General features: G+C 42.7%; 1 protein-coding gene across 1 annotated transcript; it reads right to left on the bottom strand.

The window, feature by feature from the left end:
• Positions 1-407: 407 nt before the first annotated feature.
• Positions 408-14,287, bottom strand: si:dkeyp-117b11.1 (B-cell linker protein). Its single transcript, XM_041900033.1, has 19 exons — positions 13,842-14,287; positions 10,608-10,633; positions 10,450-10,484; positions 10,224-10,264; positions 10,027-10,120; positions 9,702-9,796; positions 9,527-9,590; positions 5,701-5,811; positions 5,103-5,131; positions 4,854-4,890; positions 4,538-4,616; positions 4,220-4,247; positions 3,995-4,025; positions 3,684-3,789; positions 2,894-2,931; positions 2,274-2,317; positions 1,909-1,977; positions 1,071-1,229; positions 408-648 (listed from the first exon to the last, which is right to left on the bottom strand). The coding sequence occupies exons 1-19, from the start codon at positions 13,848-13,850 to the stop codon at positions 532-534; spliced, it is 1,212 nt and encodes a 403-aa protein (XP_041755967.1). The 5' UTR covers positions 13,851-14,287; the 3' UTR covers positions 408-531.
• Between the last annotated feature and the right edge of the window lie 158 nt (positions 14,288-14,445).

The following is a 14,445-nucleotide window of genomic DNA, read 5'->3' as shown; positions in this document are numbered from 1 at the left end:
AACACACAAACACATACAGTACACAGATATACGGTAATATGTACACTTCTAGCCATTTTCATCACAAAACAAAAAAGAGGGTTTGTAATGGACATGTTGTGAGTAAGTAACATGACTATTGAAGGTAGTATTTCCAAGTTATCAAATGTATTTAGTTATTAATGGTAGCATTTAATGTACTTTATGGATGGGCTGGTGTAGGTGAGATACATTGTCTGTGGGTTATGAAGAAAAAACAAGTTTTATTGTCACATACACCGAAGTGAAATGTACAGGTGCAGTGAAATGTGTTGTCTTACAGGGTCAGCCATAGTAGCACGGCGCCCCTGGAGCAAATTAGGTTTAAGTGCCTTGCTCAAGGGCACATTGACAGATTTTTCACCTTATCGACTCAGGTATTCAAACCAGCGACCTTTCAGTTACTGGCCCAACACTCTAACCGCTAGGCTACCTGCCACCTTAGTAGTAGTGTAGTGTAGGGTCAGGCTGGGTGGGTGAGATACATTGTGTGGGAGTTATGGGTAATGTAATTTATGGACGGGCTGGATGGGTGAGATATGTGGTGTGCTTGGCCTGACTCTTGCTATCGATCAGCAGCAGTTGGTTATTCTTGTGATGAGAGATGATCTCCTGGAGACTACAGAAAAACTAAGAGAGAGGTGGAGGGAGGGAGTAGTGAGGGACAGAGAAAGGGAGAGAAAGTTACTACAGTATAGTTATTACAGAGGTTACAGTACAATACTAAGTTGCATTCCTTCGTCTCTTTTCCACACATCCTCCGTTCCTCCCACATCCTCCCTCTATCCCCTCCTCCCTCACCTGACCTCTTCATTCTTTTTGCCCACATTCTCCCTTTGCACATTCTTTTTGCAAATCCTCCTTTCCTCCTGCGGCCTCTGTCTTTTCCCCTCTCCTTATCCCTCACTTCTCCTCCCTACCCTCTCACATTTTCATTTCCCCCCTCTCTCTCTCTCTGTATCCCCCTATCTCACCACTCTCGTCCTCATCCTCCTATTCTCTTTCACTGATTCATTATTTTCCCCCTTGTTTAGCACTCTCCCCCTCTTCACCTCCTCGTTCTTCTTGCCCTCCTTTCCGAGGGCGTAGCCGCGCGTCTCCTCCAGAAAGCGGATGGGGATGTTATAGACCTTCTGTCTGTATAGGACAGCCAGCGTGTAGGGCTGACGCGCGTTCTGGGCCGAACTGCAACGTATCAGGAATGCCCCATCCTACAGAGAGAGAGAGAGAGAATATCAGTATCAAAACCCACAGGGCCTTTGAATGAGCACAGATGACTCACTCAGTGATGGTGTGTGTATGTCTCAGCTGTACCCCGAGGCTACACACACACACACACACACACACACACAAAACAGAATACTGAGAGAATACCCTATTACCCTCTGCACTGCCCTGTGCCTTCGCTGCAATCCTGAGTCTGATATAACCTCCCTGCAAATCTGTGTATCTGTCTGCAGTCAAATAAAGGGGAGTTACGACAGATTACTCTCACATTAATGCTTGTCCATTTCAGCGTGAAATGAAACAGGTCAGCTGTGTTAGTGAAAACAAAGGGCCAGTGACAGATACACTCATATAATCAGCAGCATTATAACACATCAGCAGCTACTCAGCTACATACATAAAGAGAGGAGGGGAGAGAACAACAGAGGAACAGGTGGGTGTATTTGACAGGCTAATAGATCAATGCAGTATTGATTCACTGTTGAGGAATGCTGCCTAACTAACTATAACTAATCATATTGATTCAGGAATCATATTGGCCAGGTCCTTCAGAGCTGGGGATTCTATACCTCTAAGTAATTTTCAGATTTTTATTATATGGTACTTCAAGAACTGTGTGTGTGTGTGTGTGTATTTGCGTGCATTTGTGTGTGTGTATCCCACCTTGTTGATCTGCAGTAAGAGGTCCTCAGCAGTCTTTCTATTGCAGTTTCCAGCGAACCACTCTTTCTCCTGTAACATACCACAGTTCTCGATGACACCCTGCCCTGCCTGCCACAACACTTACATTTACATTTGAGTCATTTAGCAGACGCTCTTATCCAGAGCGACTTACAGTTAGTGAGTGCATACATTTTCATACTGGCCCCCCGTGGGAAACGAACCCACAACTCACTTATATCCAAGGATACCCCATACTTCAGGTATATCACTATTTAACAAAGGATTGCAGCAACATTTGTAGCACTTTAACACTGTATTATGCATGGTTATATGAGCGGTACAGTATGAGAGTGAAAGACACATACCTCCTTTCCTGCCTGCATGGTTGTCTTCATACCAGAGGGAGAAACTTTGGCATAGAGAGAAATAATGAGTTGTTGACCAACGTGTAGAGTGCTCTACAGCACGGTGTATGATTTGGTTTTTGCCCTAGCACTACACAGTTGATTCAAATAATAAACTCATCATCAAGCTTTGATTATTTCAATCAGAAATAATGAGTTGTTGACCAACGTGTAGAGTGCTCTACAGCACGGTGTATGATCTGCTCTACAGTCTAATAAAGCATGTAGCTATAATCAAGGCCACAAGTATGCTGGACAGCAATACTGACAGAAGCCACAGTGACCCTATATGACGGGGTTAAACAAGTTATAATTATGTTATAATTCACGTTATAATCAAAATGGCTTCCAATTTACATAGGTAATGAAAAATGAACAATATGCACCTCCAACATGTTCATATTATGCTGGACAGAAAACCAACAACAATTTAAAGAAATGAAGGATGTCCTTAACTCTGATAAGCAAACCACAGTTGGAGCTTTTCAGAGTTCCACACATCCTTCCTTTATTTCAATTTCTATGGCTTTCTATCCTTCAGCTGTGACCCAATACTGGTCCTGTTCCCAGCATGCTCTTACCTGCTGCGGTAGTGTCTACAGTGGGAGGGGGAGGGGGGCTGCAACACAGACACCAGGTCCAACGTTAGCCAACATGCTTACTACAATAGATTAGCAATATAGGCCAGTGGCTACAACAATATAGAATATACAAGAACAGTAGGCCTTCATAATTCAAAGACTTAGCTATGTTATCATAGATACACACACTTCAAAGATAAGATCATCTTTATAGACCACAAAGTACACACTGCATGGATAAATGAAACTCCTGAGTGGCGCAGTGGTCTAAGGCACTGCATCGCAGTGCTAACTGTGCCACTAGAGATCCTGGTTCGAATCCAGGCTCTGTCGCAGCCGGCCGCGACCGGGAGACTCATGGGCGGCGCACAATTGGCCCAGCGTCGTCCAGGGTAGGGGAGGGAATGGCCGGCAGGGATGTAGCTCAGTTGATAGAGCATGGCGTTTGCAACGCCAGGGTTGTGGGTTCAATTCCCACGGGGGGCCAGTATAAAAAAAAAAAAAATGTATTCACTAACTGTAAGTCGCTCTGGATAAGAGCGTCTGCTAAATGACTAAAATGTAAATGTAAATAAATAAACAGAATGGAAATCCTTATCAGACAATACTAAGTGGTATCTATGTGTGTTTGATTGTTGCTGCTTGTACAAGACTGAAAGTTCATAAAGCATGAACCTGCTTAACATGTTTAACACGTATAAAACATGTATGTTCTTGCAGCGTGTAGCGTGGTCTCATCCAGTGTGTTCATGCATGGTGCTGTGAGAGTGGCTGTGTTTCCAAGCCTCACCTGGGTTTGGGTTCCTTTAGGGACGCGGGGAGGGGGGGTTTGATGCCTGGGGTGGGTGGGGGCAGCTTGCCAGGGAACGTGGAGCGTTTCACATCAGGCGGAAGAGCTGGGGGAGGGGGGGTCACAGAAACACAGCAATGGAACAGGTTCTGCATTTTCACTCCATGGTTGCGTTCCAAATGGAACCCAACCAGTTCCCTATGTAGGGCTCTGGTCAAAAGTAGTGCATGTAGGGAATAGGCCATTTGGGATGCAGACATTATCATCATGACCCATCTATTTTTAGTCAGACAGAATGTAGTGTCACTTACCTGTCTTTGCCTCACTGACCAATAGAGAACTCTGGAATGGAGCAAAGAGTGAAACTCATTCAAATGTGGACACAGATTAGGCCTATACTCCTGCACTAAAAAACATGTTCAGTGGAGAATCTGTGAAACGGGCCAATTCTGTGTTTTAAACCGGCCAGTGGTGTGATGTGTTAAATCATGTGCCCGTGGTGTGTTAAATAATGTGTGAACCATGGAGAAACTGACCGACTTGGCTCTGGGCACTGGAGGTTTTCTACAGAGAAAGACAGACAGACAGACAGACAGGGTGGGACTGAGCTGATATCGCATGTCAAACAACAAAACTCAAAAACAATAATATGGCTTCTCTCATGACATACAATGGCACTGGTATCAGGGATGGTGTCAAGGTCAGTTTAACCCAGTCAATCAGGAGGTGAATTTAATTTCAGTTGGTGCATTTGCATAACGATGAACAAAATGGAAGTGGTGATGTACACCTAAATTACACCAAGATGAATTTGAGCATTTTTTTTTATCTCATGTCTTGACAGGTGTACTCACATGGGCATGGGGGGAGGGGCAACTGCTGTCTTGGGTGGGAGGGGCATCCTTATGGGCCCGCGAGGAGCAGGGGGGCAAGCTAGAGAGACAGGAGTATTTATTTTTGACAGTGCCAAGGATTTTTTTAAATCTCAAAATAAGCCATTGACTTGTTTTTTCTTTAATAATTTGGAATTCATGTACCGTCTCTTTATCTCATATAAAATATATTCTCTCTGGAGTTGCAATCAATCAATCAATCCAGATAATAGTCAAAACCTCAGTATAAATGCATTGATCCTGAGGCTGTATTAGAGGTTCTACAGGAGTAACTGACCTGCTGTGGGCTCTAGATACAGGTCATCACTGTCTCCCTGAAACAGAGACACAACACGCATATTAATCACCTCTCTCTGGCCAAAGTAGAAATTGTCCAGAAACCAGACAACTCAGGGTCCTATGGAACTATGAATATACTAATTGTCCATCAAGAATGTGTTAAAAGGGTACAGCGGATGCAAAGGCTACGGTTTGGGGGATGGAGGTAGGGGTGAGGCTCTGTCTGTTAACAATCTGTTGGACTCACCTGTCCTTCATTAGGATCCAGGTAGACATCTGCAGAGCACAACAGAGAAAACAGAGGCTGATGCTGTTGCAGTTTCAAAACATCCCTCTAGTGGTGACTTGATGTAATAGCACACCAATGTCAGATTAGGGTTCCAGGGTATGATTATGGTCGAGTTCCTGCCCTACTACATTGCAGACGCATGCCAGCTCTTACAACACCTGGATAGGTATTTAACATATCAGCTATGCACAGTCGATGACGTGGCATGCAACCATTGGTTAATGCAATGCACCGCCTGCGCATCTATCGGGCAAATCAAAATCAAATCACATTTTATTTGTCACATGGGCTGAATACAACAGGTATAGACCTTACAGTGAAATGCTTACTTACAAGCCCTTAACCAACAATGCAGTTTTAAGAAAGAATACCACCCCAAAAAAAAACAATCGCACTAAAAATACAATATAAAATAATACGAAATAAAAGTAACAAATAATTAAAGAGCAGCAGTAAAAATAACAATATAGTGAGGCTATATACAGGGGGTACCGGTACCGAGTCAATGTGAGGGGGCACCGGTTAGTCGAGCTAGACCTATGACTGTAGCGTTTACCTTCCTCTGCAGGCGGAGGGGCTTGAGCAGGGGCAGGGCGGGAAGGAGGAGGGGCAGACTTCTTAGGAGTAGACCTTTTCCCTGGCTTCTCCTTCCTGTCTACCTCAGGAGCTAGAGAGAAGAGAGGGAAGCTTGACCATCTCAAACTTAACTTACTGGTTTGTTTAAGTGAATTTTCCTGTACAATAAATGCCTCAAGAATGATATTACCTGTTACAGCTTTTCATCAATCAACATTCACATCTATGTATAGGGCACAATTCATATCCATATTTAAAATACACAATCATCATATAGGATAAACTCCCACCCATCCAGGACATTTACTCGAAATGGTGCCTGAGGAAGGCCCACAGCATCATCAAGGACCCCACACACCCCAACCACAAGCTGTTCACTCCCTTACCGTCTGGCAGACGTTATCGGACCATGTGGTCGGATACCAACAGGCTCAGAGACAGTTTATATCTACAAACCATCAGACTGCTGAACACTTCAACTGGATTGACCACCTGCTCTGATTCTCCGCACCTTAGCACACATAGCACTCACTCACACACCCATACAGACATCCACACACACACACATCACAACTGCTGCTACCAGACTCTTATTATGATAGCTAAATACTGCACAATTTAAACACTTGCAGCTGAATCCCCCTTCCCCAAAACACCTGTATTATACTTATGCTAAAATGTTTATTATATTCTACTGAGCCATTTACAATATGTTCGTATTCTTATCTTTTATTATTTCTTATTATTGTTGCATTGTCCAGAAGGAACCTGCAAGTAAGCATTTCTTTGGACGGTGTATACCAGGGGTGTCAAACGTCCGGCCCGCGGGCCGGATCAGGCCCGCAAACGGGTTTAATCCGGCCCGCGAGATGATTTTGAAAAAAATTAAATAATAATAATAATTTTGTAAAGTATAAAAATGCGCTGCAATTTTTCAATAAAATAAACTGCTGTTCCAATTGCGTCCACTGGATGGTGCAATAGCAATTTTGTTAAGCAAGCAAACTGTTTATACCGGGGCAGAGCAAGTAGGTCAAGCACGTGCAGCCAATGAGCTACTTTGTTTTGCCCGCGATATTTATTACGGCTTCTACTTTTAACATTATGTGCTTTGGCACCCTCATTGCCCCAATATGTCTCTGTCAAAAAAGAGAAAAGTGGACGCAGAGTGCAGAGTGTTCCAAGAAAAATGGTCATCCTATTTATTCACGGAATTGAATGGGAAAGCTGTATGTTTGGTGTGTTCAGAGCATGTTGCAGTGCTGAAAGAATATAACCTTCGTCGCCACTATGTGAGTCTTCATGCCGACAAATATGACAACATTCAAGGACAGCGGAGATGAGAGAAGGTGAATGAACTGTTGGCGGGTCTGAAGAAACAGCAGTCTGTGTTTACTCACAGCCGAGACATCAGTGACGCTGCAGTGAAAGCTAGCTACCTCATTGCTAATGAAATCGCAGTGGCTTCAAAACCATTTAGTGAGGGTGAATTTGTAAAAACATGCATGATGAAGGCAGCGGAGATTGTGTGCCCTGAAAAGCGGCAGGCTTTTGCAAATATCAGCCTGACAAGAAACACAGTTGCAGACAGGATTTCCGATCTTTCAGTGGATTTGGACAGCCAGTTGAAGCAAAAAGTAAAGTCATTTATTGCGTTTTCGGTTGCAATTGATGAAAGCACGGACATTACAGATGTTGCACAACTGGCCATTTTCATCCGCGGAGTTGATGACACATTGACCGTCACGAGGAGTTCGTGGAGTTGGTGCCGATGACAGATACAACGACAGCAGCTGATATTTTTACCGCACTCGTCGGCGCGCTGGACAGGGTCGGAGTGGACTGGTCCCGCGCTGTCAGCCTGGCTACAGATGGTGCGCCCTCAATGATGGGAAAAAAGCAGGCGTTGTGACAAAGTTCAGAGAGAAAGTGCAATCTGCAAATGGAGGACGTGATTTTTGACTTTTCACTGTATTTTGCACCAGGAGGCTTTGTGTTGCAAGTCATTAAAGATGGATAACGTCATGAAGGTGGTCATCCAAACTGTTAATTTCATCCGATCCAGAAGCCTGAATCACCGTCAGTTTGACAGCCTTCTCAGAGAGAAAGACCACATCTATGGCCTGCCTCATACCACACTGAGGTAAGATGGTTAAGCCGAGGTGCTGTGCTGAGGCGTTTCTTTGATTTACGAGAAGAAATTGAACAGTTCATGGAAGAAAAGGGCAAACCAGTGTTAGAATTTCATTCCGCAGAATGGATGCAGGACCTTGCATTTATGGTGGATGTTACAGAGCACCTGAATAACTTGAACAAACAGCTGCAAGGGCGCAACAAAGTTGTCACGCAGTATTATGACAGCATACGTTCTTTCAAGTTGAAGCTGTCATTGTGGGAGACGCAACTTGCCGGTGGTGATGCAGCTCACTTCCCCTGTCTGAAAAATGTGTGCGCGACCCAACATGTGGCAGACATGAAGCGGTTCAAAGATAAAATAACGGGACTGTTACGGGAGTTTGAGCAACGCTTTCAGATTTATGTTTATATGTTTTTATGTTGATGTGCTATTGTTTTTAATTGATTTTATTTTATTTGTATATTTAACCTATTCTTGACTCTGTGGTTCTTGCACTTGTTTGGGGAACAGGATTTCATTATTTGTATCTACATTTCTGCCTGAGAAATGACACCCTGATATAGTTCTGTGATCTGTGATATACTTCTGTGATATACTTCTGTGAATCACTGAGGCATTGTGTGTTTGTGTGTTCTTTGTCCTCAGAACTTTCAAATAACTTGAGGTGTTTTATAATTAATAGTGATGTTGTGCTTTTGGACACTGTCCTCAAGCTCCAGCTTTATGTTTATATGTTTTTATGTTGATGTGCTATTGTTTTTAATTTATTTTATTTTATTTGTCTATTTAACCTATTCTTGACTCTGTGGTTCTTGCACTTGTTTGGGGAACAGGATTTCATTATTTTTATCTACATTTCTGCCTGAGAAATGACACCCTGATATAGTTCTGTGATCTGTGAAACAGTTCTGTTAATCACTGAGGCATTGTGTGTTTGTGTGTTCTTTTTCTTTAGAATTTTCAAATAAACTTGACATGTTTCATGATTAATAGTGATGTTGTGCTTGTACTATTTTGGACACACTGTCCTCAGGCTCCAGCTTTATGTTGTATGTTGATCGTATTAAAACAAAGAAAACAATCTGAAGTTGTTGTTTTTAAGTTATATATACCATGATTTTTCCGGTCCGGCCCACTTGGGAATAGATTTTCCTCCATGTGGCCCCTGAGCTAAAATGAGTTTGACACCCCTGGTGTATACCATGTGTATCCCACACATACGACTAATAAAACTTGAAACCTGCATGTCCTGGACTAAGAGGGTAGAGAGGAGGATAGAGAGAAGAGGATAGAGAGGGGAGGATAGAGAGAAGAGGATAGAGAGGGGAGGATAGAGAGAAGAGGATAGAGAGGGGAGGATAGAGAGAAGAGGATAGAGAGGGGAGGATAGAGAGAAGAGGATAGAGAGGGGAGGATAGAGAGAAGAGGATAGAGAGAAGAGGATAGAGAGGGGAGGATAGAGAGAAGAGGATAGAGAGAAGAGGATAGAGAGTAGAGGCTAGAGAGGGGAGGATACCCACTGGGCACACAGTGATTGAATCAACGTTATTTCCGTGTCATTTTAACGAAATTACATTGAAATAACGTGGACTAGACATTGAATTGATGTCTGTGCCCAGTGGGTAGAGAGAAGAGGATAGAGATGGGAGGATAGAGAGAGGAGTCTCACGTTTCTTGGTGTTGGGGTCGATGTAGAACTCATCAGGGTCAGGCTGATGGTGAGGCTGCTGTTTCTATAGAGGGGAAAGACAACATTAAATAACACTAAAGGAATGCACACACACAGAGACAGGCAGACAGGCTAGTGAGAGGTAGGTATGGGCATGGATACTCTGATAGTTTACCGATGCTTTGCCCATGGGCGCCATCTTGACTGGCCTTGGGGGCGGAGCTGCCTGCCTTTTGGGAAGAACACGATTGGACCTCTCTGATGTCCTATCTGTGGAACCCAAAAACAGCCAATCAGAGAGATACCTCCTGTCCTACAAAACAAAGAGATATAGTCCCTCTGAAAAAGTTCACATAAAAGCACACCACAATACATACAGGGCCAAATCATAACTTGAGATCCTTGCACCAAACTCCCATTGGCATCAATGCATACTTTCCATGAAAGTCAGATTTTAGCGAATCTCAAATGAGAATGATAGTCTACATTGGTGGTGTTACCCAAATAGACATTCTCCTCCACATGTCTGGGAGGAACCTTCATGGCGGGTCGCTCACAGGGGGGAGCCTCATATGTGTCCCCATCCTCCTCGTCCTGTCACACACACACAAACCAAGATGACTACACAGGACCTCTCCCAACAAAATACCCATTGGTGTGTCAGTCTGGGTCCATATGTGTGTGTTTTTCTACTTACAAACTCATCTTCTGGCCAGCCACCATATCCCGCATTGTTCTCTGAAACAAAGAAATAGAGATAAAGAGAAAGTAGAAAAGGGGGATAGAGAAAGAGAAATGGGGGAGAAGAGGTACAGCGATGAGGGAGAGAGGGAGAGGGCAGAAGAAGCACTTCACATTAAAACTTCCATAAAGAGGAACCCTAAAACCACTAGCATAATAAGGGGGATTTCCTGAAGGCTCACCTATTCTTTTGGGTGGAGCTGGAGGCCCACTGTGTCTGTAATGAAAAAGAGGAAAGAGAAATGTTACTTACGTGCTGTGTCATGTCAGTGCCTTATAGTTCTGGTCAGGCAGATAAGAATGAAGAACAAAACGTTTATCTACATTGTAGGCTACTTACAGGTTCTTTAATTTTCCAAAGAAACTCTGAAAAATAAAATGGAATGACTGAAATCTATAACACACACATGAACACACACACGAACACAAACACGATACAATCTCAACACTATCATTTTCAAACCAGTTGTGTGACATCATACAATAAAGGGTGTCCTTATACTGTATGTCTGGCCCATCCCAGACATTTACATGTAGTTAACCCTCTCCCATCAGATTCGCTATCAGAGCTATTACACAGGCTGTGTCAGAAGGGCACTAGGATAGACAAAAGAGCTTTCATCCAAAGCCAAGACCTCAGGTCACAATAAATCAAAAGAAAACAACTTTGAAGAAGACTTAAACTATCACAAACTACCACAGGGGAATATTGAGAATTTCAATGTCCAAGAATCTAAAATATGTATTTATTTTACACTAGCCTTGGTAGGTGAAATAAACTATTTACACAAATGATTACACAAATTACACATTTTACAAATGATCTAGTGAAGCCACAACAATGTGTGTGTCTGGGAGAGGAGGATAATAGAGGCTGTAATATGTGGCACACTGTCCCCGTGATGAAACAGGTGACTAAAACCAGGAAGTGAACTTGGCTGTGTTTCCGAGCAGGGCTGGTCAGCAAGGAGAGGAAGGACTGATGTAAATGATCCCAGAAATAGAGAGGGGGGAGGGAAAGGGGAGAATGAGACGGGAAGAATGGATATGGGAGAGAGGAGAGGGGGGAGAAGGCAAGAGAAGCACAGTTTGAGTTGATTAATCTGGTTAATGTTTAGATATCCTGTGCGTCAACATTGGTAATGAACAAAGCCAGCCCACATGGTCTTTGCTAAAGTCTCTCTTTAGAAAACAAACCTATTTTCTGTTTTACTGTATCCCATTACTGAAACAGTGTCATCATCAATCAAAGAATCAGTCAATCAGTCAACTAATCAATATCAACTAATCAATCAATGAACATTTTATAGACTTCAGGGATTCTCTGGCATTATGGTTAGCAAGCTGTAGGTCTGTGTAATTAGTGGAAAGGAAGATGGCATGAGTCATAACTGACATGTATGCCTCAGGTCGACACTACTTTGAATATCATTTCCCCCATTGTTACAGTCCTAGGCGCCACCATTAACATATTCATGTACTGACATGTCTTAAATCATTAACATGTCCTGTTTAGTGTTGTTAATTTAATAACTCATGTTTTTCCTACCTTTAAAGTAGTTGGTATATAGACCAAGACAGACAGCAACATGTTGATCAAAAGTACAGCAAATAAGCTGAGGATTCCTTACTTTGTTATTGTTTGTGTCCCAGGCAGCAGAGTTTAAATCATTTCAGAATGCATGTTCCTTATCCAACCAACAGCATCTGTGTAAACTCTTTCAAATAGCAACCTCTTGTTTTTCCCCCAGTCTGAAAAACCCAGTCTAATTTTAGAGAACAGACAACTTCTTTAAAAGGCTAATAGCTCACCACATATTCAAAGTTTGATAGATTTTTTCATATATGGTCCAAAGTCAAACTGACTACAAGACAACAATACAGTAAATTGTGTGGATCTTTACTCTATGCATTAGGAGAGATATGTAGGTTTCAATCCCATAAAGATGCTGCCAATGTTTCCCAATTAGTAGAGATCGAGGCTGCAGATTTGGTAAGGCCTACAGTGAAATCTACACAACAGCGGGTGATGTGTCATAATTAAAATGGCACTGTATATATCAGGGGTATTCAACCCTTACCCTACGAGGTCCGGAGCCTGCTGGTTTCTTTTCTACCTGATCATTAATTGCACCCACCTGGTGTCCTAGGTCTAAATAAGTCCCTGATTAGAGGGCAATAATGAAAAAACACAGTGGAACTGGCTTCGGGGTCCAGAGTTTAGTTTGAGGGCCCTATATAGTAGGCCCTGGTCAAATTCCCTATGGGTCCTGGTCAAAAGTAGTGCACTACAAAGGGAGGGAGCAGGCAATGTGTTCAATAATGAGCTCGGCTTGACAACTTCTAAGATATGAAAACAATCAATTTATGATTGTGTGCTGAGCTAGCCCTTTAAGCCAGGGAGAGTGAGTAGTGACCAAACAAAATTACATTGTTATGGACCGTGGGAGACCATAAACTACCAGTAGAAAAGGGAAATGGCCGTGTGTCTATGAACCTTATCTGATGCAAACAGGGACAGAGCACAGTGCAGTGGTACTGGCTAATGCTAAGCTGCTCATCGGTGTGCTGGCTTCTGGTTCTGCCTGGTAAAGTGCAATGGTACAGCCATACATGTATTGTGTAACTATTTTCTAGAGGTTTATCTTACAGTGTATTTCATATCATGGCACGTTACTATTGTACAAACATAACCCTTAGCTATCATGGACTTCAATACTACTAGGCCAGATAGCCTCCCAGTATGTGATCGTAGCTACTACGACCACTTCCAAGAGGTCTGTGCCTTTCTGGCACAGGTCAGGTGGTTGTGGCTCCCTCTGGCACGTCCCAATATCCCTCCTTCTTCCCAAAGTGTGCACTTCTTCACTTCCCTTCACTGATTTAAAAGAAAATGACTGATATAAGAAATATGGTGGCAACTCTCTCTAGCTCAATCCCGCCAATCCTTTTAAATGTGTGTGAACGAGTGTACACTTCAGGAGAAAGGAAATATTATATTGGCACATAACCCTAAAAACACGCATGGATCTCAAGCCCTGCATCAGCTGTTCACTTTCAATCACTGCACTATCATTATTTAATAACAAATAAATAAATAATTAACGACTATTGATGCACACGGACATGTTGCAGTGAAAACCTTTCGTTTAGGGAATTATTTTAATGACTGGTAAACATTATAATCTTAGGCATTACACAGCTGTGTGAGTGTTTATATTGGGAGCTTGTGCAGGCAGATTGGTTGAACGCAATAACTGGGAACAGGTGTCACCGTTTACTTGATCAACAATAAAGCCACTGTACGAAAAGTGAAAGTCCACACTGTATAACACTGTAAAACTGAATGACTCGTCATTATAACGTTCATCACAGTTCTCCATTCCGTAATCAAGGTAGCCTACTACTGTATTTATAATTTTTTGAACAATTTGTTGCAATGTTATAGGCAAATTGGGCTATGTGTAACTTCCTTTTATCACCACAAAGTGAGAAGTCTGTACAAATACACGTTTATATGCTCTATTATTGTCTGATTCTTTTCAGAAGGTAACAAATTTAAACTGTACGTTACCATTGTCATAATTCTGGAGTCTCTTCTCAACTCATGAGGAAAGTTCTTTGTTGCTGGCCTCGGATGCAAATAGGCATTAGAGTAAGAGCGGGACGAGGGACACTGAACTGTGAACAGTTAGGCTAGCAGCTACAACAGTCCTGATGTGCCTCCCTCTATCCCTCTGAGAATTTGCATTCCACTCCGTCACTCTGACTGCTAAGTGCCACCTGGTTTACAGCCTAACCTACCTGATGCCTGGCCGTCGCAAAAAAAAACTAAATAAATGTTCAAGTTAAATTCTTCCACAGCATAATGTTGAATCAGTAAGGTTTTATGGTCCTATAGACAGTATAAGGAAGAGCGCACTTCAACTTCTGAGACCAGGCTAAATCTAAAGTTACCTCTCCTCTCCTTCATCTGCACTGTGACTGAACTGAAAACTAAGAAGGCGTGATATAGGTAAGAACAATATGGTGGATGTCTCTTCGGAATATGTAAGGAGAGGATGCAAAGGAAACAAGGAGAGGAAGCTTATTAGATAGTGGGATACACCCTCCATTGGCCTTTGCGCTTTCATAGGGCCCATTTCTCTGCCCATGCCAGATCTTACAACGTCTGGATA

The sequence above is a fragment of the Coregonus clupeaformis genome, chromosome 16, assembly GCF_020615455.1.
Source record: "Coregonus clupeaformis isolate EN_2021a chromosome 16, ASM2061545v1, whole genome shotgun sequence".
NCBI classification, from domain to species: domain Eukaryota; kingdom Metazoa; phylum Chordata; class Actinopteri; order Salmoniformes; family Salmonidae; genus Coregonus; species Coregonus clupeaformis.
The sequence above is the reverse complement of the archived record's forward strand: the minus strand, read 5'-3'. Positions and strand labels throughout refer to the sequence as shown.

Excerpts from the sequence above, each read along its gene's own strand:
- si:dkeyp-117b11.1 (XM_041900033.1), bottom strand. Across the intron at positions 5,812-9,526 it reads CGACCCCAACACCAAGAAAC|CTCCTGAGGTAGACAGGAAG; the intron begins GTGAGACTCCTC and ends TCTTCTCTCTAG. Across the intron at positions 2,932-3,683 it reads CTAAAGGAACCCAAACCCAG|CCCCCCTCCCCCTCCCACTG; the intron begins GTGAGGCTTGGA and ends TCTGTGTTGCAG.